We start from the raw sequence: 26,555 nt of genomic DNA, 5'->3' as shown, positions 1-26,555 counted from the left end.
GGCCTCTAGTCCTGAGGGGGCTTAGAGGAGGGCCTGTATCCGTGGGCTGCACAGGGTGACACTGAGTGCCAGTCTCATGCAGACACCACAGCACGTTTGATCCTCCTGGAGAGTTGAAAGGAGTAGCAGTATTTTTAAGAAATTCAGTATTTTAAGAAAACAGTCTGCTTTGAAAAGCTCCTACAGAACTATTAATTAGAGTCACAGATTTGTGGTGCTGTAGCTGTCTTGTCACTGTCATCTGTCTGAGGGAACCACACTGGAACAATTATATCTCTGAAAAAGTGAGAATTCTGTTAGGTTTTGAAATAGTGTGCCAGCATGACATGTTTTCCTATGCTGTCATGGTGGATACCAAACACTTGTCAGGAGCTTGTCTGTGAAATTCAGTGTGGCCAACACTGAATTGTATAAAATCATTCATTCTTTATGATCTCACTAAAGGTGAGACTATTCTGGAGCTCCATCAATTGGTCTTTGATTTCAAATTATGTGAACCACTGCAATATCTCCTTTTTTATTTCCTGCAGCCCATGGCACAGCAGGGTCCTCATCTGTGGTTGCAGCTTCTTGGTAATGTTGTAATGCAAACAATTAATAACAATTTGTATTAAATGTTTAAAAATGCTGTCCTTGTGGGACAGCAGAGCTCAACTCAGCTGATGTGAGCAGCATGTGTCCAGAACTGAAGGTTTCAGCTTTACAAGTGTCACTGATTATATGTAGCATCAATCAGTTATGCCCAAAATGGCACTGGTTACCTGTCAGAGTCTTTTCTACAGCAATTATTTGTATTTATTTATTGTACTCAGGGGAACAGGTCCTCAATGTATCATTAGACACAAAGTGCTTTCAAGAAAATATTCTGGTGGAAAAGGACACTTGCCAAAGCATGTATTTCATCTTCATTCACTTCAGTGGATGAAAAGCTTCAGAAGATTATTCATTGACAGCAAGTAAAAGCTAACTTCAGCAGGATATTCATTTGTTAATTGCAAGATATGTTATTTATTTCTCTAGCAAACACACAGGGCATCTGAAAACAGCTTCACTGAGATATTGCAGGATTTCTCTTGAGTGTGTCAAGTTTTCTAACAGGTAATTGTTACTTTTAGAAAAGCAGTGTTTTCTCTTGGTTTTTTTTTTGCTGATCTGAAAACTGGGGACTTGACTTTGCTTCTGCAATATAGATAATAATGTACTAATCACAATGCTACCAGAGGAAAAGAGTGCTCAGAAAATAAAACACCATTTCATGTAAATAAGGATAGAGGCATGTAACTGAAGGCTTATTAAATCTATTCCTCCAGCTCACCAAGTTTCTGTATTGGCAGGTGGCCCATGGCCCAGGTATCCTTAATCCTGCTTAAATAAAAGATGCTACCCTAAACCACCATAAACATCGCTTCTAATCTTTTGGTTTTTCTCTAAACCAGACTTCTCAATGTTAAAATCAGGGGAAGTGGTGCAGTGTAAAAGCACTTGCCCAGGGCTGCAGAAGAAGCCTGGAGCAAAGCTGGGGCCAGGCCAGGTGTCTCCCACTCTTCTGCCCTAACCCTGAACACTTCCTTTGCCAGCAGATATACAAATATTGTTTGCTTCCCATGAGATGGTCCTGCTGACTAATTGAGTGATGTGAGACGAAAGACTGTTCATCCTGCTTATGTCCTCTGAATAAAGAGTGGATTAGTCCTCAGGTTGTTAATCCTGCATCTCATTCAGTCCTAAATTAATTTCCAACGTTAATGAGGGGGAGCGAAATGTAGTATATATGCAGTTCATATCACTCATCAAAAAGGCAATAAAAGAAAACACTTTAAAAAATTTAAAAAACCTTTTAACTGAGAAACAAGGTTGCAAAAAATTTTAGGATGAAATGGTTCTGAAAATCCAAACAGAAAGTGGGGAAAAGAAATCTACCAAGGATAATGTTTGACCCTGTGTTCATCCCACACCCCACTCTTTGCAGGCACAGCTGATCTGGTATCTCTCTCCCTCTGATCACTTGCAAGCCAATCCATACTCTTAGTTTCTGATGCTGTCTGGAAAGCAAAGGTGACTTGATCCTTAGGAATTGCAGACACAAATAGGATTTTTGTCTTCATTTATATTAATCCTGACATACAAGCTGCTCTTTAATCAAGAGAAAATATAAACTGGTTAGAGGGACACTGTAAGTCCCTGTACAGAAAAATCACAGGACAATCCAGCCTCATCCATAATGGAAAGAAGCAGACCATGGTCTGCTCTACAGCAAGCATCCTGTGACAGCAGAGGACACACTGACAGATGGAGCACAACTGCTGCTTGCTCAGTAGCATTCTAGAGTAGCACACATAAAACTGGTGATCTGAGCTTCACTTATCTCTGGATGATCTGTAACTGTGTGCTGTTCTTCCCTTTTAAAGCACTACATATGCAGTTGTGTAAATATTGGTTTAGTTGATCATCTCACAGGTCTGCATCCAAGCTTTCTTGTGCATTTCAGTTCTTACTGGCTGCTTTTCCCAGCTAGAGAAAGGATAAACCTGGCTGAACTCAGAAGGTGGTGGAGCATCTCTGTGCCTACTTGAGCTGTACTGCTGTAGCCAGTCAATACATTTATAAACCAATCCATACAAAAAGTCTTATCTATGAGTGGAGTTAGGTAGGAGCAGCTACAGAACTGCAGGCCACAGAAACACAGACTAAGAAGGTGGACAACTGGATTTGTACTGCTTCAACTGGATTTTAAACTGCTTCAAAATAGCGTTATCCTTCCATATACACTATACCATGGGAGTAATGCCCCAGTACTGTACTCTGATTTTGACTAGATTATTTTCCCTTCTTTCTACAATTTTCTGCTTTTTATTGCTCTGTCTGCTCTCTGTGGCCTTGAATTTATTTTGCTTTTGTGTCTCTTGCCAGTGTCTCTGTAGCACACAAGAGCTCTAATAATAGCAGTAGTTGGCTCATTATACAGTTTGTCATCCAAAGATCTCAGGAGTTTTATATTGGGAGGGTTTATAAGGCTGAGCCTTATAGATGGGGAAACCAAGAAAGCCAAATGGGAAAAATGCCCAAAGTGGCACAGTAGGTCTGGGGCAGAGCCAGGATGAGAACTACAGTCCAGTTCCTGAACATGCAGCATTAGTGTTACAATTTAATTAATTAATGAGTTTAATGCTTAGACCCAGAGATTTGGTCCTTGTTACTGGGCGCCTGAATCCTCCAACCCAGACAGCTCCAGCTCAGGGACTTCTGCAGGTGGAAACTGGGAGGTATCAAATGGAGGTTATTGCAAGGATTCCATGAAAATGCAGAGGGGGAAAGTGTCTGTCTTCAGGAAGAGCATAGAGATGTCATTAGAGGAAACCCTGGTAGGCAAAAGTGTATAGTGTAAGGTCACAAGCCAGGAAATGTAAGGAGGTGAGATATCAGCAAGGACTCATTAAAGGTGAATAATCATAGATAACTGGGGCTCTGAAGGAACTTGTCTTTCCTACTGTGCAGAGGGATGGGCATTCCCCCAGATGCCTTTCAGCCCCTGATTTCCCAGAAAACCAAGCAATGCCAGGTACGTTTTTGTGAATCTTGTTGTGAGCTCACTTTTCCTGTAAGGGTCAATCGCAGCTACAAACTCTCTTAATTTGAAAAGTGGAACTTTTATCTACCTGTGTTGCCCTACCTCTTGAGCTGACACAGTGTAACCTTTCAGTAGGTTACACCTTACAAATACACAATCAGCTCTCTTGTGCTGTGATTGTTCCCACAAAGCTATAAACACATGCACTGAGAAGGAGTCTTGACATAGTGGATGCAGCACAATGGTGGGATAAATCAGACTTGATGAAATTCAGTTCCCTTTGACTCCCATCTTCCTGTCACTGGCTTATGGTGGCAGCTGTACCTCTCTAACATTTTTATTTATTCCATGCAGAAGCCACATTCTCCAGGTGCTACCCCTGAATATGTGTATATTACATGAGTTGCAGGTGCTGCTTGTTTCTTTTCTACCATCTGCTTCTCCCTAAATGGACACTGTCTTTCTCCTCAGCTGTGCTCTGCAGAATTGAACTACATCTTCACTTTTTGCTTCCTACTGCACCTGCTTGACTGTTCCTCTTGCTAGAACAGAGAAAATCATAATCTAAACACTTTCTGTTTTCTATTTTAAGTTCATGGGCTTTCCTTTTGGGTGAATGGCTTCCTGCACCTGAGCACTTCCCAAGGAGGTGGTTCCTCAGGTATCCAAGCCAGGAAGTGAGATAGAATGCTTATAGAATACTTTGTGCTTGCTCTTATGACTGCATATGGTTTGGTCCACCATGTCCTACCCACTGCCTTCTTCCCTGCTTCCAACAAGACTAAGCATTCTTAAATCCAGGTTACTTCTCTGGCAGTCTGGTGCTCAAAATGGCAGGACAAGGTGGAACTTCTTTCTGCCAGGACATCCTCCAAAGCCTTTCAACAATGAGCAAAACCTTTTTCCCCATTTCCGCCTCCATACCTGATTTTGTGTCCTTTTCTCTGACATTTTTCCAGCTTCTGTAGGATTCTGCTGATGTAGGGATTAAGCAAGGTCAATTTAAGCAATGAAGAGGAGAAAGCAGGGCTCTTCCAATATGCTTTGATTAATGTTGTGACAAGGGTTGGTCTTATTTTACTGGAGTGAGTTGACAAAGTCCAGAGCTTGATTATTTCCCACCTACATCCTTTACAAGTTCAGACAGTCCTTTTTTCCTCTGTCCTAGAACAGTCTGATATCCTGAGAAGTCATGGCAGTCTGAGGGTCTGATTCATGAAAGCACTTAACCTATCTGGAAATGCCTCTGCAATCAAGAGAGAGAGTATTGTCTTGAATCAGTGAGCAGGTTAGAGGAAAACGTGTTTGTGCCCTGGCCCAGTGCCCACGCACCAAGGACTGAACTATAAAAATGCCATTTACAGCCTGTGTTCTCACTGGACAGCTCTGGAATGCAAAGTACATTTTCTTTGGGGGGGGTGAAATGGTCAGGGTGGGAAGGGAAGGTGTCCTTGCTTCCTGCTGAGCGGAGGGAAGTGCTTCAGCTGGTGGTGTATTTTGTCTTTCTGTTGTTTGTGTCAGCAAGAGAGTGCAGGCTGCTAGAACAGGGAAACTCTCCAGACTGCCTTGTCTTCATTAATATCTTCACTTTATGATAATGCATGGCGAGTAGCACAAGATAACAATTCATTCCCCCCATCCTGTCTTTCTGCTTCACACAAGGAAAGTTTGTCCTCACTATCGGTCTTTCAGGTACTTGGGCTGGGTGTTGTGAGGGAAACTTGCACTTTTGCTGCCTGTGGCACATCTGTTCTATTAGTAGAAATTGGCCTATTTTCCCTCAGGCTGTAGTTCAGACACCTCTTGCCAAGGTTGTCTTCACTTCTGTAATTTATTGTAATAATGAGAGGAAAGATTTCCCACAGATTTTAAAGAAGTAGTTATTATTCCACCCAAAGTCCCCACATCTTTTAACACAGTCTGTCCATCCCCCCACGTATGTTCCTCAGACCTCAGAATTTGATTCAAGCACTGTATAGTGGAAGACAGGATTTTTGTTGGTGTTGTGTAATACTTTCAAACAACATTAGTTACTCTTAGTACCAGCAGTGCAGTCTCATGTAACTGGTATCTGCACTGTTTTGTGCACAAATAGTTCAGAAAGGCTGGTCTGGCTCCCTTGACCTTTTTCATTGTCACTGTAGCTGTAATTATGAAAGAGAGAGATGAACATTTACATTATCAGTTATTATGTATTTAATGGCTACCAGTTGCTGGAAGGGAAGCATGGACTTATATTCAAAATCCTTATAAGTAGGTTACTTTTATTCCTCCCCTACTTCAGTGGCACTAAAAGCTTTTGGTAGTAAGTGGAAAAGCTGCTTATCTTTAATTCTTGCTTTCACTGTGCCTATAAATTTAATTTTCAAGTGTGGTGACCAGGGGAGTGCTTGTGTGTGGCCTGAGTATGGTATCACTTGCTGTTGATACATCTTGGGCCCAGTGTAAAGGTGTTAGCTCAGAAGGGAAAGGTTTTTTGCCTTGACCTTAAGTGATGTTGGATCAGGTCTTCTATGAACTGGGGGTGAGAAAATAGGCCTAATTTTTATAGTACATTTTATATATTTAATGTGCTTTATCCCTGGGAAGCCTCAAGTGCTTTCTCTGAAAAGATTTATTTTAAGGTTGTTTTAGTTTTGTGTTGTCTCCCACACCTGGAGAACTCTCACATTTTTTGGAGTACAAACCCGCAGTTCTGCAGGGCAATGTATGGTGTAGTGAGAATGTGAACAGCAGGGAGAGTTCAGGTGATAAAGAGGTCAGGCTTGGTCTGTGCCCACTGGGAGATCCCAGGGTGATCCAGCACTGTTGGAGGTGGTGTTAGATTTGAGACAGAGATCACTTGGGTAACCCAAATAGTTTTGAGGGAGTGTGAAGGACCCTGGAGCACTGAAGGTGCTGTTTGGGAATGAAGAGCACTGAGGCTGGTTGCTGGCTGTAACACAGCAGGCATCCAGAAGACTCTGGAAGTGCAGGGCTGTGTTTGCAGTAGTGGGAATGCTGGGGTCCTGAACTAATCCATGCAATTATTTTGCTTCTCTAATGTCCTCTTTGGAGTTCCAGATGACTATTCCTCCAAACCAGTGCTTCTCAAACCTTTTGGGCTCTGTACCAGACCATTCTGCATCCTCACCATCAAATTTGTATAGTGATTTATTACCACTATAAAAGTAGCATTGCTACATGTCTGGCTGGAAAGAACATGTGTTGTGGGCACAATTTTGGGAACTGTAGCCATGGCAGAAGCAAGAACAGGTCAGCAGGTCAGCAGTGATTCCCATATAAAGACCCATATGCACCTGAGGAGGAGTGACTCATTCATAGGCACTTGTACCTGGCTTTGAAAATGAATTCCAGGACACCACTTACGTAAAAAGTGAACATTCCTCGTGGTATTGGGTAGTGTTAGCAGCCTGCAGAACTAGATTCCAATTAACACAAGTAAGCCTGACCTGCATGAATGGTGTATTGTTGTATCAATCTCCCAATGCTCTCCCCTTGCCCCCAGTACATGCACTTATTTGGGGATGTTTCCTGTATGCTGATGTAAGATTATGGAGCAAACACCCATTTTCTGCTTAAGTTACGTGGGGTACCTAGTTTTGGAGAGAAAATATTACTGATCATATTCCACTACTTACCCTAATTCACTGTACATGTACTGCTATGTAAATGTATGTAAACATTTTTTGCTAAAACTCTCTTCAGTTGTTTCCAAGGTAGTCAAATGACTGTGGAAGGCTCAGGTTTTTATACCACAGGCGAAAAACAAACAGTTCTTTGATGGGATGAGTAGTAGTAGGAGGGGTTCACACACATTTTTGTGGTCTTTGCTGCTGCAAGCAGGGAAGTGCTTTGGTTTTCAGTGGAAAGGACATTTCTAGGGAAAGTTCAGTTCTGATGTCTTTTATTCCCCACTCAGTTATATGTTAGGCTATTAGCAATTAAACATTTGAACAGTTTTAACCATTTGCTCCTTCCAAACTTTTCATCCACTAAAGTCTACAGAAGACTTGCTTTACATATTCTCCTACTGCATCATTCCCTTTGTTCTTTGTAGGTGAGCTGAGTTGGAGATGAGACACCTCTAATTTATTTCCTTGTGGGACAGTGGTGTTGAAGTGAGAACATTAACAGTAATACACCTTTCCTGCAAAGAGCTGCCCTAAAGAACTAAGGAGTTACAAAAACATGCTTATTTGGAGCTGCACTATCTTAAAATAGATGGTTACAATAAATTACTGTTGAGGTGGACTTGGAAGTGAATTAGGGAAGCAATACAGGTAAAACAGTTTGAGTTTTGATTTCTTTATTGTAAATTCTATGAATTTACAATTCTCAGAATCATAGAGAGTTCTGGGTTGGCACAGACCCACAAGGATCATGATGTCCAACTCCTGGCCCTGCACAGGACACCCCAACAATCCCACCCTGTGTCTGAGATCATTCCACTGACAGTGGTGGCCAAGGTGCTCTCTTCTCTGTGTCATTTGCCTGTTTCCTTCTTTGTCTGGATCATCAGTTTGTGGAGGCAGGATGATCCTCTGTCAGCTTCTGATGAATACCTGTTAAAACCGACCTTGCTAAGAGTTACACAGTGACATTTTCAGCAGAGGATTTGTCTGTCTGGGGTTGGGTTGGATTTGTTTTGTTTTCCTTGAAGGATGTTTGAAATACGCTCTGAATTCTTTGTTTTTAATTCTGCCTTATTCACAATTACTGGATTTTTCCTTGGCTGTGCCTCACCCTGGGATGTGAGTGGTCCTGGTCACCTCAGCAATTGTTGGTATCAGTTGTCAGCACTGTGTTTGTGTCTTCAGCATCCTGTGGTTTTGTCCAAACTACCTGGCAGTATAAAGAACAATAAAATTGTTGTAGTGCCCTCGGCCACACCTCTTGAGCACTAGAAATCATTGACAAAGTCTGACAAAGAAAGGAATTGTTTCATGAGAGCCTTTGCAATGAATCATGTTAAGAAAGAAGGGTGAGTTAAAGAATAACTTTACCACCGAAAAGGAAAAAGAAAAAGAAAAGTCTTTACTGAGTTCCATTCAATTTAAGCACATGGGCTTTTTTGAAAAGCAGCCTTCCATTTTCCAGGTGCCATTTAGGATATATAAATGCTTGACTTACTAATTGTGCCTGCAAATCAAAGTGAAGTGGCACTAATTCCACCTGAAAAATTGCTCCCAGGGTAAATTAAAAGCTCAAAATTAGTGATTGAGCTAAGAATCTTTTAAAAACCTGATACTAAAAATAGATATTAGTTCAGAAGGGCTGATGTAAACAGTTATTACGGTGAGAACCATGCAATATTTCACTAGATAAATCCATCTCCTTTATCTGTCTTCTTGAAAGTAAAACTACAGAACAGGAGCATGAAAATGTCTCATAATTTTTGCTGGTTTAGTTCCCACCATCTCCTGCTTTATTTTTAAGTTGGCATCACCCACTGGAGCACCGCTGAGGTACCACTGCTGTTACAGCTCAGGGAGCTGAGACTGCCTCAGCTCTGTGGCTTAGTCATGGGGGCCTGGAAAGAGGCTGTGTCTCTAAGGGTTATTGGGTTGCATTTCTTAGAAAATTCTTATAAAAATGTAGGTGGATTCATTCCTGCTTTACCCACCCAGAGCCTTCAGTGACTTCCAGTTTTTGGCTGATGTAGCAAGCCTGCTGCCTGCCAACTGCTTTGAAACCCATGGATGTGATAATGGGGAAAATTATTAGCAAGTGTGACAGCAAATATGTCATATTGAGGGGGAGGGTGGCAAAACAAAGAGAAAATATTAAAAGAAAGTATCTCTGCGGGGAAAAAAAAAAGTGAAGAGAGCAAAAATTTTCCTTAAAAGCAAATTGTCCATAGTTGTCCTTGTTCTCATAGAGGATGTTTTATGGCAGAAGAGGTATAATATAGGATGTTATACAATGAATATTGAATTTTCACTAAAAGCTGCCAAGTGAGATAGTCCTACCAGCTGCTAATGTTCCACCTTCCAGAGACGTGGACAGTGTATGACACACTGAGCAGGGAAAATATTTCCATTGTATATAAAAGATGTGTTACATTGTCTCATTTGTACTTACTGAACTTATTCTTTCTGGATTCATAATCCAGAAATTGGTTTCTTGTCTAGTCACCAGACAAATAAACTTTGGGCAGCACCATGCCAAGTTTTCCCCCACGGTTCAGTTCCAGCTGAACAGAACTCTGATAGCAGAGCTCAGCTGGGGCACTTCTGGTCTCCTGGGAGGGGAGTGGAACAGGCACTGAACACAAACCAACACCAGATGGGCCACTGGTCACTCATCAGGCCCACCTTCTACCTTTCTAGACCTAAGTGAAATGGGCTTCTTTAATACCTTGGCAATCCCTGGATTTACCCAATATTGCCTTTCCTTTTTTCCATTAATGTAATTGATGATGCATGAAGGAATTGCATTTGCAAACCTTGCGCATTGCAGTATTTGTTTCAGGATGGTTTATTCCCAGTGGTACTTGTTCTCCCAGAAAGATACTGGTCCAAAGAAATTTAAACTGAGGGATTATCTTAAACAGGGTCCAGTCACACTCCATGGCTATTCACACTGTGATTAACCCTGGAGTCTTCTACAGATATCATGTTCTTTTATCCATAGCAGCAAGTTCAATTGCAAAGCTTACTCTTGAAGCTGCAGCTCAGCTTGGCATTAGAGTATTTTTCCAAGTCAGGAATGACACATGGGTGATAATCCTAGAAGTAACAGCTGTAAAACTGAGATTCTGTAAGACATGCAGAGTTTCATTCTCCAGTGTAGCTGTGATCCTTTTCCAAACTGTGGCAAGTTAAACACTGGGATATGCCAGTATTTCAACAATTTCCTTAAACTAATTTGTCCCTTTTTGAAGGCCCCCCAGCCACTGTGAAAGACTTGCTCTTTGTCTAAATTGCCATTTATAACAGCAAGAGGCAGGAGCTTTTCTAAATACTGCACACAACATTGAATTGGCAAATAATTCTGTTGCATAGCACTTACAATGGTGTGAGAGGCTTCCCTACGTCCTGGGATGTCCCTTCACTAGGGGATGAAGGCTGCTGTCACTGTATGTGTTTATTTGTGGCCTGCTGGTTGTTCAGCTCTTGTCCTAGTCCTCAATATACAGTTGCAAATGGCAGTCAATGATTATGTTTCTTTGCATTTGCTTTGTGATGCAAAAGCCTTTTGAAATGTTACTGGCATCTGGAAAAATAGATGGATCAGCCCATGGAAGTGCTGATGGGCATCGTGTGGCATTGGATAGGAAGTAAAAAATATTTGTGGTCCCTGAGCTGTTCTTAGACCACTGGTGGTTGAATGATGGTGAGACTCTCTCTAAAGCTTGCTGGACATGAAAAACTGTGGGAGATGAGGGTGTTCTGGATGTCCTGAGGTCATCTTCAAAATGCCTCTGGCTCACTTGTGGATCTTGTTACGTGGGGTTTGGTGGTTGTCTGGAAAGCCTGTTGTATTTTAAAATGAATATATGTCTTTATTTATCTATCTATATCTAGATAGATAAATCAGTAGATAGTTTTTTTTGTACCTGTATTGTAGTTTAGGTGCCAGACTCTCAGAGGACAATAGGTTGAGTTACCTGGTGTGCTTTAACACAGGAGAAAGCAGCTTGACAACTGCTGAGGGGCTGGAGCCTTGTTTTCTGCCAAAAGCAGATCTTGCTGTCTGGTGGCTCAGACTCCTCCCTGACCCTCACAGTGCTGCTAATCAGACTAGGAAGTGGTTCAGCATTTTATTACCTGAATCTTGCAGCTGGTGGTGATTGTTTGTGTCCGAGCACACGGTTTCTGTGGCTGGGTGAGTTTAATGGTGGGTAATAAATGAGAATCAGCTCAGGGTTCAGGGTAAGTGAGAGCAAATGGATCCTTCCTTGCCTTGTAGAGGATTTGTGATTCATAATGAAACCAGACAGTGGGTACGTTTACAAACAAACCACGCTTTGGGCCAACATGTCTGGTCCAGAGCAGCTAGCCCTGGCACCTGCTGCACTGTCATGTACAGCCTCCACTTCCCTCTCACAGGAGAAGGCTCAAAAATCAATATTTTTAATTTGCTTGTCCTAAAAAATAAGAGAGGGGGTAATGTAAAATCACATAACATAATGAAAGTCCTGAAAAGGATGTGGGGTGTATGTTTTTAGGATTTTTTTCCTCACAATGCAGAAACAATCAGCAGGGGTCATTTTGCTGGAAAGCATTCCAAAAACTTCTCAAGGAAGAGTGGAAAGCTTGTGGAAATGAATGTCACGAGGAATATTGTTAGGACCTGAGCTTAAAAGATCAGATCTTTATGTGGATAACACATTATAATTCTTGGGAGTGCTGAAGGCAGCCTCTGAGTAGTTCAGCTGCCTGTGTTGGAATTCTGTGTACTTTCCTCGGAAGGATCTGATTGCTGTCCCTGCCACAGACAGGATGCAAGACTACACGGTTTTCTGAGCTGTTGTCATTGTTCTTATTAAATGGTCTCCTGAGGCTAAATGAAAGATATCTTACTGGGGGAGTTATTTATTCACTGGCAATGCCTTAGGCAGAAAGATGGACACGGCTGTTAGGGAAAAACTGTGAGATTCCACAGTGAGATGATTTTTTTTCTCTTTCTGTGTTGGAGCTTTGAATTGAAACCCACTCAGCATTGCAGAAATTTCCCCTGTAAAGTTAGTGTGGTTTTAGGCCAGTCTCTAATGGATGGTAGCTTATATAGAAAGCTGTCATTGCACAAGATACTTTGCATTTTACAGGCAACCCAGAAAAAAGTAGGTAATTGAGCAGGACAAAATACTGAAATTCCCTCTGTGACCAGCAAACAGCTCTTTAGAAGTAAGGGTTGGCTGGGCAGTGTTATGAAATGTGTGTGTTTCCTCTGCAAATAAAGGTGAAGCTATCAATAGCACTAATGGCCCTGGGAGGAGGGAAATCTTTGAGGAAAGTAAGACAATGCTGAGTTGTTGGGTTAGCATCAAACCAAAGCAATTACCTGCAATGGCTTTTATATCCTTATCTTCTGTGAATTTTAGCATATTCTCATTCCACAGTGATTTCTATTCCTAAAAAAAGTGAATTAGCATAAGGCTGCAGATGGCAGGATTTAAAGAGCAGTACCCCTTGCTGGCACCGCCTGTGTCTTAGAGCAAGTAAATAAAAATCAGATATTTTAGATGTCCTCTTGAAGTTTTCATGATGAGAAATAATATATTTCCATCCCTTAGAATTCAGTTTAATTTGACAAATGTTTGCCTTGCTCCAGATATCTAGAGGCAGGCAGTGTGAGACCAGGGTGAAGTCAGTGTGTTTAGAAATTCAGAAAGATGTGAACTGACCCCTGTGAAGGAAGTCAGCTCTAATACAGAGATTAATCTGTATTTTTTCCCCTCAGATTGATAATTTCCTTAGTTATTGAGTTTTATTGATTTTAAAATATTACATTTTACTGATCTGCTATAAGCACTCTTGAAGACATATGGCATGAGTTGGAAAGGAACAGTTTTGTGAAAAATAGTGTGGAAGGAGTTTGCTACCAAGCTGTGACACACTTTTATCTGCACATGCACAAACACACACTGAGTGATTTGTTGTCCTTCCCTCTCTGGACATCAGTGCTTTGCTCCTGTGCCTTGGTGATAACACTGAAACAAGATCTGGGGTGTCCTGCATGTCTCTCAGTCACCCCAGAGCATTTCCTGCCCATTTGCCTGTGCTTACGTGCTTTCCTGAACAATTTCTGGAGCACATAATCTGCAGAACTGTCTTCAGTTTTAACTCTTAAGTAGGACAACTTTGGTGGGTGCCAATGATAGACATTGAAATTGAGAGGAAACTCTCATTTACTCCTTGTGTCCTTCCAGCTCAGATGCTGTCCCGAGGCTGTCAGTGCTGTGGTACAGCCAATTCCATCATTAAAATGAAGCTATGGCCATTTTCTCTTCCAAAGAGGGAGCATGTGTTTTGCAAAACCCACTATAGATGGTACAACAGCCCCCCCAAGAACTGTAAAAATAATTTAAAATAAATCAACCAGTGCCACTGCCAGCCTGGAGAGAAGGTCAGCAAAGAGCTGTGTCCCCCTCCCCATTCCCAAAGCAGAGCTGTGTGGATTTCAAGGCTTTGATGCAGCTTTTCCTCACTACTCTCAGCATTTGCTTGGCTCCCAGCAGTGTAGCCATCAGGACTGGCAGCTCCAAAATCCCCCTGGGCTTGTTGCCCTGGTGGAAGGCAGTGGCTGAGGGTCTCTTTCTGGCCAAGACTGCTGGCAGAGCCAGCATCCCTGTCCCAGCCTTCCCCAAATCCCTCGCGCCATGAGGGACCAGTGAACTCCTGTGTTTGGGAAGAGAATGTTTGGTTCCTGCAGAGTTTCTAATTCTTTGGAAATGCAACCAGCAGATACTGAGACCTGTGTGTAGAGGTCAGCAAGGCATTCCCCCTGCGGAACAGTAATTTATTTAGGGTTTTCATTTAAAAAACAAACCCAAACAAACCTTAAGTCTGAAAGATGTGGGATGAGAATATATCAGATGATCTCCCTCAGTAAGTTGTCACAAATACATGAGGAACTCTTGATTCCATTCTAAAGAGAAGGGGAAGCACTTCCTATTACATTGTTTTTCTTTTCTTTTTTTCTGAGGAAACTACTGTTGTTGGTAAATAACATGTAGCAAGAAATTTATTAGTAATACCCAGTACAAGTGTCTCCTCTCTATCCTGTTCTCAATTGCTGCAGGAAGTAGGTTTTGAGATTGAGACACAATAATTCCTATTGCATTCTAGTTAATTATTTGAAATTAAAATGTTCGTTAAGGAAGGATGCAGGATTAGTAGTGCTGGTGTAAAGAAGGATGGCAGAGCTCATTTTAGTATGAAAACAGTCTTCCCTCTCTATCTCAAATTAGGAACCAGGAACATTATTTCCCTTTATACCAGATACAAATGAAGCATCATTCTATTATGACAATAACAGATTTAAGTATTTTATTGCTAGTTAAATCTAATTCACGGTACTCAATGGAGATTTCAAGGATCAAGGGATTTAGATTATCCTGCATTACCAGCTTTAGGCTGTCATTTCTTGATGTGTTTAAGTGTCTGCTGGGCTTGAAAAGGCTTTCAGGGCGAAGGTGCACATCCCTATCCCTGCCCCAAGGGACTCATTGTAGTTCTAGGCACCAGCTCGTGCTGCCTCTCTTGGAGCAGTGAACTGGCCAGAAAAGAGACAAGATTAGTTTTCAGCCCTCAGCAGGCCCCAGATTTTGCTCTCCAGATGGTCACACAAGCTCTCTACTGGCACAAGAGAAAGTTTGAGCAGTTCCTTGAGGAGATCTCACCTTTGCTTCCGAAGGCTCCTGCGGATGTGGCTCTGTGCGTGTGCCTAGAGTCATAATTGCAATGGCAAAAGAAAGAGCTCTTCAAGTAGAGGAAGGGAACAGAACAAAATAAAGCTCCTTTGGGGTTTGTGGTTATTTAAATGCTTTTTTAAGACACCTTTCTCTGGCTGTATGCCTTGGGTGTAGGTGTTTCATCCTCCTGGCAAATAGGAGTAGCCTCTTCCCAGATGGAGGGTTATTTGTGACTGCGGCTCTCAGAGGGATGGCAAATGCGCAGAACATCCTGGAAAAGTGCACAGAAAGAGAAAAGCAAAAGTGCTATTTGTTCAGATGCAGACTTTCATGAGTGCTAGAGTGATTGCTGGCTGTGTCTGTACCAGCAGCCAAGACTGGTTTAGGTATATATTGCTCATGTCGTAGCTGTGTCACTCATGATGCTGCAGTGCTGCACAGCTATTGACCAGTCTCTGCACCTCTGGGATCTCATGTCTAATTCAGGATTGACCAGAATGGATACAAATCCATCCTAATTGGCTAACTAAGTTAATGAACTTTCCCTGCAACTGATTGCACAATGGCAAACCGACCCTGTCACGCACTGTGTGAGCACCACAGCCGGGCAGGGCTGACACATCCTGCTGCCCTGTGTGACCAGAAAGTTCTCAAACACTTGGAGCTGGTTAAGTCAAATGGAGGAGAAACTGCAAGAGGATAAAACTCTGACTGGGAACTTCTTAACTGTGTACGTACAGGGCCAAAGTAACTAGTGGTTTTAGAAATGTAACTGTGAGCCACATTCCAGCTTTTAGAAATAAGTTAGGTGCAGCTCAGGGATATGTTCATAAGTTATTACGTGATCAAGCTGGTGGAAATTATGCAGATGCAGTTTTGTCTTCCTAAGATTTTTCTTGGGTTGTTTTTTTCAGAATACTGTGGGAATGGTTGTAATTTCCAGACCACACATCCTTTCAGTGCATTAGCCAGTCTTTGGTTGTGATCACAAATGTAGGGAAGAAAAAGATGAACAGGACAAGATTATGGTGGTAGTTCCTGGGTATACCAAATCAGCTGGCTAGCTGAGGATGTCCTGAACAAGAGGAGCTACCTTTATCAGCCTTTCAGTTAGTATTCCTACAGGGTTTTGTCCAATCCTGTTTTATAAAAATATAAACTCTTAGCTCCTGGGGCATCCTGTGATAAGTTCTAGTGTTTAGCTAAGTTTTGTGAATTAAGGTCTCCTTTGATTTGCATTTTTCAGCTGCCAGTCTTATTTGAGGCCACCTGTCTGGTCAGTCTTCTAACAGAGGAGGTGATTCAGTTTTCCCCTTTTCCTTGCCACTCATGGTGTTAGATCTCCTCCATATCCCACAACAGTTGTTCCTTTTCCAGTTGTTTAATGTTTTGCTGTAAAAGGACTTGGTTTGTTCTTTTGGCAATTCTTTTTGATGCCCACTGTGCCTTTCTCAGTAATAACCTTTAATATTACAGGGATGCAGTAAACTTACTCGTGTTTTTATTGGCACAGAGGTTCTGATCTCTGCTGCCATTAGAAGCCATAAGCAGTTCTATCTAAACAACATTCTCAGCTGTAATGCCCACTGAATCAAGGAGTCCTTCCATCAGCTTTGGTCAGGAGTCTAAATGAAACCACACTGAAAGCATTTTGCAGGAAAACAACTCAAAGTGGAAGTAGCTGTAAAACAGAATTTGCCTTGGCTTATTTAATCCATCACTTCTGCACAGTAAGAAATGCAAAAGCAGAGTTTAAACACTGCCAGAAAAGCATGTTTTCTGGGCTGTGCTGACAAGTGCCAGCAATCTAACGGTGTTTTAGGCAATAATCTGCATGGCTTTGTATGGCACTGCCATGGAAACCCAGCTGTGCCACAGCCTCCTCTTCATGGAACCAGATTGTGGAATTGACCCCAGTGTGAATATTATTTTTTTAACTGATGAGGAGAGGTGGTGTCTCCTCCTCCTCAAGTGTTCTCATAGCCACAGAAGACATTCTGCTACTGTTATTTCATTGGAAAAGCTGCTCCTCAGGGCTGGATGGATGCTGCTCTCCCACTGCAGGGTCAGTCAAGCATCAATTCAGGCATAAGGCAAGTGATGGACAGGGAGCTGGATGCTGGAACCATCCCTTGAGGTAACAGTTTTATTGATGTTGAGGTTGCCCAAATCCCTTTAAAGCAGTGCTAATGTGATCACTGTAATTCCCGCAATGAAAAGCAGAAGTAGGAGATTTCCTCTTTTCTATTTAAATGATGTTGTCTCCGTACAGCTGTTCAAAATTTAGTCTTGTAGCATGTTAGCTCCTGCTCCAAGTAAATTTGCTGGACATCCAAAGAGATAAAACAGTACAGTAGAATTCTGGCTTTTCCATTGTACACTTAGGTAAAAATTTTTGAAGTACAGCAGGATGGAATTGAACCTCAGATGTATAAAAGGGTTGTGAATTGTTAACTATGAGTAACTATCTCCTTATGGCTTCAGCAATAAGGAAGCTAGGAATGGCTGAATCTTTAAGTGCAGCTTCAATGGACATAATATAGGAAATTAATGAAAAAGCAGTTAAAAAATTGAGTGCTGGGTTTCTGGATAGTCTTATCTTATTTTCTGTTTCCAAGGAGTGGATTTCCCAGCAATTCCCACTGAAGCAATTATTCTTGTTAGTTAAGGTGAACAAAGCAAACTTCAGGATATCCTTTGCTGGGAACATAGGGGCTAACCTTTGGATGAATCTGGTTTCTGCAGTGAGGGAGAGAGGGGAATTTTCAGTACTGAACTCTTCCAAGCACGGCATCTTGTGTATTATTGAGTGAATTGTGAACTTGCCAGACAAGCTGTGTTCAGATCTTGTCTGGCTTCTGAAGTGGTGTTTTTGTAACCAGGTTCTGACCCTGTCTCAGCAAATGGAACCGAGTGGTGTTGTACCACAGCCTCCTTCTCTGTGGAAATGTGTGTGTCAGCTGTGTGTGCACATGCTCATCCTAAACATGTTGTTTACATTTTGTATCGGTTTGTGCTAAGGAAAAAACTGGCACCTGCTGGTGCAATGTTCTCCCTATGGAAAGGACAAGATTGGACCTTGAATACTGATGAGTGGCATCTGCAGTGAGGGAAATACAGTCTAGAGTGTGCTGTGAAACAGAAACACACACTGAAAAACACAGACTGTGTGAGTAGTTAGGGCCACACCTTTAAAACACTTATTCTCCTCTCTTTCCAACTTCTGACCCATTCCCACCTTGTCACCCAGCCTAGAGCACTGAGTGCCACATCCAGTTGATCCTTGAACATCTGCAGGGATGGGGACTTCTCCACCTCCCTAAGAAGCCTCTTCCAATGCCTGACCACCATTTCAGTGAAGAAATTCCTGCTGAAGTCCAGCCTGAGTCTTCCCTGGCACACCTTGGGGCTGTTTCTTCATGTCCTGTCCCTCTTCCCTGGGAGCAGAGTCCGAGCACCACTGGCTGCCTCCTCCTGTCAGGGAGTTGTGGAGAACCAGAAGGTCCCTCCTGAACCTCCTTTTCTCCAGGCTGAGCCCTCCCCCAGCTCCCTCAGCTGCTTCTTATCCTTGTGCTCCAGACCCTTCCCCAGCTCTGCTGCCTTCTCTGGGCGTGCTCCACTGGATGCAGCACTCAAGGTGTGGCCTCACTCATGCTCCCTGCAGGGGGACAGAGTCCCTGCTCCTGCTGGCCACACTTTTCCTGACAGAATGCCATTGGCCTCTTGGCCACCTGGGCACATCTGGGCTCATGCTCAGCCCCTGTTGACCAGCACACCCAGATCCTTTCCCACTGGGCAGCTTTCTAGCCACTCTGTCCCCAGTCTGTGGCACTGCCTTGGCTTGTGACTGAAGTGCAGAACTTTTCAACTTTTCACCTTGCCTTATTGAACAAGCACAAGGACACAATGAGGCATTCATAAAATTCTCCATTTTGTCCTGTGGTCTGTTCTGAGAGAACGTTTCAGACCAACCCAAACCTTCATATACCTTACTCCAATTGATTTGATGCATTCTCAAACTTTTTTTTTTTTTTTTAACTTTGTAATGCTCCTGTGTTCGACATTGTCAGTGTGTGACAGCTTTGCATGGCATATGGAACTGATGGTGTTTCAAAGCTCCTCACACTTGTCAGAAACTTCTTGTCTGCATGAGTCTGGAACCTGGTGATCTCGTGTTTTGCACCCAGCAAAGCACAGTAACATGATCCATCTGTTGGCTGTTGAATTAGCAATGAAGTAAAACAAAGCCCATGTGCAGAGTGATGTAACAAAGTACCTATAATAATGTCTGTGGCAGGAATGGTTTTCAGGGTGGTGTTTTCTGAAATCAAGTGTGTTGTATTAATTCATCCTCCTTCAAAGGATGAATGTTTTAAATCACATTGCTGAGGTTCCTGGGGCCTTGGACTGCCCCACTATTGAGTATCAGTTTTACCTTGGTGATATCATGCAATCCAGGTCAAATCATACAATTAAGGTTGAAGACCTTTACGATCATCAGGCCCAACCATTGATCCAGCACTGCCAACTCCACCACTAATCCATGTTCCTCAGTGCCACAACTACGCAGTGTTTGAACACTCCAGCGATGGTGATTTCCCTGGGCAGCTTGTTCCAGTGCTTGACCACATTGTGCCTGAATTTTGGCACAGTTCAGGTTCAATGGTTAAGTAGCATGAAAGGATCTTTGTTCTTTCTTAGCTTGAATGGTGCTGTAAGAAAAAAATCACTTTAAATTGTGTTTGTAGACCTTCAGAAATCCCTCCAGCATAGAGATGATCATATAAAGAGGACACTGCTGAAGCTGGAAGACTTGTGTGGGTTCCAGATGTCTATAGTTCATCATGGGCAGGTCACTTTCCTATGTCTTAATTTCCTTAGCCCTAAAGTAGAAATTAATGTTAAACTTTCTTTCTAAATTGTCCCATGCCTCACTGTGATTAAATGCGTTGTGTTGTATGTGCTGAGTTTATGCTATATTATAGCATAAAATCATAGAGAAAATTAAAATTAAAAGAGGGAAGCATTGCAAAAACATGTCTTTGGAGTAGAGGAGCTGGTTGGGATGTTGGAGAGTCTTTATTCACCATTGCAGGTAGATGGTAACTGGTGTCACAAGCAGCTTGAGAAACACGTGCACTCATGACTGAAAGTCCCTGGGGTGGAAGTGGCTTGACCAAATCCCAGGGTTGTACTTGTACACACCCATAAAGCATCCCATCCAGGGCAAGCTGCCTGCTGAGGTGTTCTCATTGTTTGGAAATTTGTTGTTGGGAAGATGTTATCAACCTCTCAGCACAGTTCTCAGCAGTGTCTCAGTGGATGCCAGTCCCTTGAGGCAGAGGCTGTCTGGGTTTGCCTTCCACAGAGCCAAGCTCACTGTCAGCACTCAATTAGATGTGTACACACGATTTGTGCTGACTCAGAGCTCAAAGATACCCACTAGAGTTTTTTTGTTGAGCATCCTTGTGTGCAGAAAGCTATTTTCACCTGACCCTGAACCTTTCTGGCATTATTCCTGACAGAAAAAAACAAGCCCTGTGTGCTTAAAGTCAAAACCCAAAGAAGGGACCTTTTTTCAGAGGTGCCTGTTATCTGCTCAACCTTCCAGGACTCAGGTACAGCAGTCCCTGTGTGTGCTCTGTCACTGCCTCTCTTCCTTCTTGATTCTGCTCTGTGGATGAGCTGCTGGCAGGAGAAGCCCCTCTCTGAGGTTATCTCTGGGTTGATAAGTCCACTAAACAAAAGAACAAGTGAGATGGAGGCAAGTGTCTTTGGAACACAGGGTGGAGAGCTGTCAGGTCAGAGCCTTTTCAAGGAATAGCTGTAAAGTCAAGCTGGTAAAGTTTTGCTTGGAGAGAAAGAAGAGAAAAATAAAAATTATGGTGTCTAGTTCCAGAAGGCAGGAGCTTTTTGTGACTGTTAAATATAAAGTTTATAGTTCCTTCCTCTTCTCTCATCTCCTTTGCTTCCACTGTTGGATTTACTTTTCCCCTGGGTACACAGGCAGCTCTTGAGAGGGGAAAGTGTGTCTGAATAGCAGCTCCCTGGCCATAATCCTGAAATAGCTGACTGAAGCTGCATTACATGCAGCAGCAATAGAGGCTTGGGAGGATGATTTCCTTGTCTGGTGGGTGTTTGGGTGGGACGTGTAAGACTTTTTATGCTGCACATTGTTGTAATTCCAGCCATGCACAGAAAAAGCTGGGCAGTGCTGGCTGAGAAAGTGCTTGTGCACCTGTACAGGGTGGGACAGGCATCCAGAGGCAGAAATAGACACCAAGCCATCCTGTTTGGGCAATTACACTCTTCCTGCCTTCTCACCACAGGCGGCATTTCAGTGGCTAAGCCACAAAGGGAGGAATAAAGACAAATGGGTTCTCCTTTTGAAAATACCTGTACTTAAAAGAACCTCCCTCCTTGATGGCATTCACTGTTTGTCTGTTTATTCATCCTTTGCTCACATGATAATTTACTCCTGAAGAAATGTATCTCAGCTCCACCCTGTGCTGGGACTGAGCCACTTTTGCTGGCCCTGCTGGAGGTCATTTACCAGGAGAAATGAGCTGTACACATCCATAATGGGACTGCCAGAGCTGTACCTGCCCACAGCTGCTCCCAATGCCATCACTGCCTTCACAGTAGCTCATCTTAAATCCCAGTGGGTTTCTGACTCTGCCCTGACTTGCTCTCTGCATCTCTTCAAGAGCTGTAATATTCTAGGATGTCTCTAAGTGAGAATGGGAAGAGAAGCTGTTGATTGGGAAGAGCAAAGTGCAATGCCAACCTCTGTCCCACTGCTGCCTTAATAGAAAAGATTTGTGGCTGTGGTTGAGCTGAAGCAGCAGCTGCTGTGGTGTCACTTCAATTTTATTAATTTGGGAGTGGGTGAGTGCAAGGAACAGAAAATGCTGTGAAGAAGGGAGAGAAGCCAGAGAGGAAGAGGCTGGCACAAGTGCCAGCTCCTTTACTGGAATGCAACCTTCTGCCTTATGCTCAGCCCTCTTGCCTGCAGATTAAACATGTTTCTGCTGCGCCTCTCTCAAACTGAACGTGCTGCAGTTTTGTGTCTTCCTATGAGGTCTCTCCTTTGTGGTGTTTAGTTGTCACAGAACCTCACAGAACCTCCTGTTCTAGAGTAAGTCAGGTTTCCATCCCACCTGGGGATGTGCCCTACTTTTGTTCACCTCTGTTCTGCCAGCCCAGGCTGGGGTTCAGGAGTCTCGGCTGTCACTGGCAGGAGTAATTGCAAAAATTGATTCATGGGAAATGCCTCTAACAGGAAAATCCTTTTGACAGACCACACAGCCATCATACTCTGCATTTATTTGACTTAATCAATGCTATGATGCATATTTGGGTCATAAATACTCTGATATAAATTGCATTTATTCTTGTGACAGCTGTGTTTCATTACCTGTTATTTATTTGGCTCTGTTGTCCTTTCATTTTACACCTTGTGGAGCTGTCAAGTCAGCTGCTTACCACTGACAAAGCTCACAGCTCAGAGTCTGCCAAAAATAAATCCTCCAAAGGGATTTGAGCAGCAGAAGGATGTATATTGTTGGAAAGTCATTGGACAATCTTTTTTTTTGGTTTGTTTTATTTGAAAGAGTAGCTTTGTGCATTTTGCCCGGATTCCAGAATTAGACTTTTCATTTATGATCCAGAGGTCATCAAAGCTAATAATCCCACTGATTAATATGAGTTTTGAATCACACCCTGCATGTCTCAAAGTTGAATTAACCATATTATTTGATATTTGAAATAGTGGGATGCTGACTTGGATGTTTCTAATTTTCCCTTGGAAGCTTTTTCAGTTTTGTGTCTTTTTACATCGTAAAAATGGCAGCAAATGGGATTCTGGGATGAATGAATTGTAGTGTCCTTCCAAGAGAACGATCAAATTGCAGTGGTCACACTGGTCTGGACGAGTCACAGTCATTTTCTGCTTCTCATTCCCAAAGAACAGCCACGTATCCTTCGTGCCAGGTTGTTGTACCAGCTTTGCAAGGTGCCAAGCCCTTGGTGTTAATTCAGGAAAGCACTTAATCATGGAATTGATGACTCTAAAGTGCCTAATATAAGCATGTGCTTAAGTGCCTTGTTGGAGTGGGGCCAGTGCAGATGTGCCCTTGCTGAGCAGGGATTTGTGAGCTACTGCTGATCTAGTTTCTCTGTAAAACAGAGATGAAAACACTGCTTGTAGTTTTATTCGTAGGTTTTGTTTGCACAAGGATTTTGGGATAGATGCAGGGACTGAGATCTGTCTGTAGGATTTGTGTGTGAACTAAACAGCAAAATTGTTTACAACATTACTACTGAAGTATGTGTGATGTGTTGCATATGCTGCATTTCAGGCCTTAACATTTCTCTGTTATCTTGATTTATTTTACTCTAAATGTAAAAAGAGTAATCCTGTAATTTAGTTCAAATATCACAGTGCAAAATACATACACACTTACATGGGTCACAAAACACAGATGCAAATGAATGTGTATTATTTATAAATCAGCTTTGACATCTTAATATACTAAAAAAAAGACATTTAGTCATAGTTCAGCATTCTACACATTTTTGAACTACCATATATCATCATCATCCGTGAAAAATTCATTATTTGGGTCTTAACCATTTCAGTTGTATATGCACATTCCACCCAAAAGGGGGTGTGTCCTCTGCTCTTGTCATTTTGGGTTTTTTTCACCTATACTATCCCCCCACTCCATTTTATACAGTGAAAGTAGACAGCTGGGGTTAGGCTGTGCCAAAAGCCCACAGTGCCCTCCAAGACCTACCTGAAAACAAATCAGTGTCAGGACTGTGTGACTAAAGAGAGACCTCAGGATATTCTGGTGTCCTACCCAAATCCTTCTGGATTTGCTGAATCCCAGACAGCCAGTTGTAGTCAGAGTTCATACTACACACCAATAAAATCCATGTAATTGCCCTTATCCAGTTCTCTAATGTGGACAGACAAAAGCCAGGTAAAAACCAGCTTAAAGCATGGCAATTTCTGCCAAAATCCAAATTAATAAGGAACATGGTGTGAATGCCCCATTTCATGTGTTCTCATGGGGTTCACAGGCCAGATTGTTTTGAGATGGGCAGAGGAATGAACTCTGAATTGAGGTAATTTTGCAGAAGTTACTCTGTCAAGAGCCTCATTCCTACATGACAGCAGCTCTTAATGCTTTGGGGGTTTTGGAGGGAACAAATGGTGAACTTGACGTCTTTCAGATGAGGACAGTCCTGGCCTGTTTGGACTTTGTAGGTTAAAACTCTTTGTTCTAGTGAAGCTGATGCTCAGTTATGGGTTTAAATACAAGTTTAGTGATGGTGAAAGGACCTAGTGAGGAGACAGCTGGTGTCAGTAGGATGATAGTGCTGTTTACTGGTTTTCCTCACTGTTTCATAATTTCTTTAAATTGGAAGGATAGAAGCATGAAAGAACCTCAGCTTCTGTGGCCCATTTCTCTCAGGTCTCTGCTGCAAGAGCCAACAAGGAGCCCCTGACTTGTTTTCTGTTTGCCTGAAGCTGCTTGCAACCTCCACTTCACCTTCTCAGTAACATTTAACAGAAGCTCTTAATTTATTCTGTCCTGGTTTTGCCCATCCCCAGATCTGAGCTCAGCTGACTATGAGGGGCTGGTGCTTTCAAGTAATATAAGTTCCCTGGTCTGAAGCTTCTCTGGGAATGAAAAATCTGTTTGATTAAGGAAGCACTGACTTCAGAAAGCCTATCAGCCTGCACAACTCTGCAAGGCAGGGCTGCAGAATGTCTAATTATGTGGAACTGTTCTCTAGAGGATTTGGCTTGTAGAAAATGAGTCTTCCTGTTTTTGGTCTGATGTTTATTAAAGGTTTCTCTCCTTTTTCTCTCCTTTGCAGTTTTTATCTGTAGTTTCATGGTCGCGGCACCGATCTTTGGTTACCTTGGTGACCGGTTCAACAGAAAGATCATTCTCAGCTGTGGCATCTTCTTTTGGTCAGCTGTCACTTTTTCAAGCTCCTTCATCACTGAACAGGTAAGATCTTTGCAGGTTGTCCTGAAAAGATGGACAGTATATTCCTAAATAACTCCCCATCACACTGTGCTCAAGGGGAACACATCCCTCCTGTGTGTATTTAACATTTAGCCTGTTGTATTATCTGACCTTTTGTGGGAGAAGTGTGCTCTGTGTAACTGTGTTTGCTTAACTGTGAAAGCTGTCACCCTTTGATCGTGCATATTCATAAAAAGTAACAGATGAAGCATATCTAAGCAAGAGTTTCTGTTGACATAAGGGCTTTGTTTTGAGGGAGATCCTAAAGAAGCTTTAAAAGGCTTTACAAAAGTCTTGGGAAAATGAATCCATGGCTACACAGTGGTTCTTTTGTCTTCTGATATGTAACTGAGGCCATTGGATTTTGTTGAGAATTCTGCTCGTGGTGTGTAGAATAACAAAATGCATCCAGCAGTGGTTTTACAGATGCACTTTGGTTTCTGTCCACCAAGGCAGAGAAAGTGGATGATAACACAGAGATCAGACACAGTTTCAGCCCCTTTAACACTTGTCAATGGATTTGTCTGGGGAAACTGGTGATGGAGTTGTCAGACTCACCCAATTTTGTCAAGCTCTGCATCCCTCTCCTGCTCCCAGGACAGCTGCAGTGCCCATTCTGAGCACTCCTCACTGCATTAATCTTCTTGTCAGAGGCATTTGGAGGAAACAATGATCTGGCAGTTTCTGGGGGGAAATATCCACTTGTTTAAATCATATTATAGCTGAGATTTAATTGCTGCAGGTGGCAACATTCCTGCAGAGACAAATCACAGCTCCTGGCATCATCAGACTGATTTCCCCAAGGGAGGCAGGGGCATTCCTCATCCTTTCTGTCCAGCTGCGTTCCAGAGATTGCAGCACTGTGGTCACGCCTAAAGAATGACAACCAGGGACTAAACCTCTCCACCCTTTTCCACCCTGCCCACCCACATGCTCTTCAGTTTTTAAAAAAAGAGAGTTTCCACTTAAAGCAGGCAGTGGCACTTATGTCAGTGTGGCTTTCACCAGGATTGGCTGTTGCTGCATTTCTAAAGCAAGATGCATATAGCCAAATGTGGCAACCTTTAACTCAGGAAATTGTTCTGGGTTACCCTTGTCCAGGAAGCACCTTTTCCAGAGAAAGAATGTCTCTCATCTAAAATAAAGAAGGAATTTTTTTTGTTTTCTCTTTATTTTTTTTTTCTTTAAATGTTTCTCATAACATTCTGCAAAAGCAGCTTTGATCAGAGCCCAAAGAGAGAAGCATTTTAGAGAGAATCAATGACCTTTTTATAAACACTCCCTGTGTTACAGACATATATTTATGCTTAGGTTCTCATTGATCTCCCTGCAGCCAACTGACTCCCACAGCTGGAAGCAGGGGAACACTGGAACCAGACTGATGTTTTCAGAGTTGAGTTTCAGTTTAAGGATTTGGGGCTTATTAGCTGAAGTAGTTCAGCTAATTATTAATTAATGTATACAGTTATTTGTACACAGGGGCTCAGAGTGGCAGTAGCATATGTTGGAATCCAAACCCCAATGTTTTGGAAGTCATAAGAGAGACAAGATCAAAATAGCCAGACCTGTATTAAGTCAT

The 26,555-nt window shown here is 42.5% G+C and overlaps 1 protein-coding gene across 3 annotated transcripts in view; it reads left to right on the top strand.

Moving 5' to 3' along the window:
• Positions 1-26,555, top strand: part of LOC121351459 (protein spinster homolog 2-like) — a 134,514-nt gene that overhangs the window by 36,916 nt on the left and 71,043 nt on the right. For all 3 annotated transcript variants that reach the window (XR_005954799.1, XR_005954798.1, XM_041463601.1), the window contains exon 3: positions 24,822-24,958. Coding sequence is in view for 1 of the 3 variants with exons in the window: in XM_041463601.1 (XP_041319535.1) it covers positions 24,822-24,958 (137 nt within the window). In the remaining 2 variants the exon portion in view is untranslated. The remainder of the gene's footprint in view (positions 1-24,821; positions 24,959-26,555) is intronic.

Source organism: Pyrgilauda ruficollis, unplaced genomic scaffold (genome assembly GCF_017590135.1).
Source record: "Pyrgilauda ruficollis isolate IOZ18807 unplaced genomic scaffold, ASM1759013v1 scaffold168, whole genome shotgun sequence".
NCBI classification, from domain to species: domain Eukaryota; kingdom Metazoa; phylum Chordata; class Aves; order Passeriformes; family Passeridae; genus Pyrgilauda; species Pyrgilauda ruficollis.
This window is presented reverse-complemented; position numbering and strand designations above follow the sequence as displayed.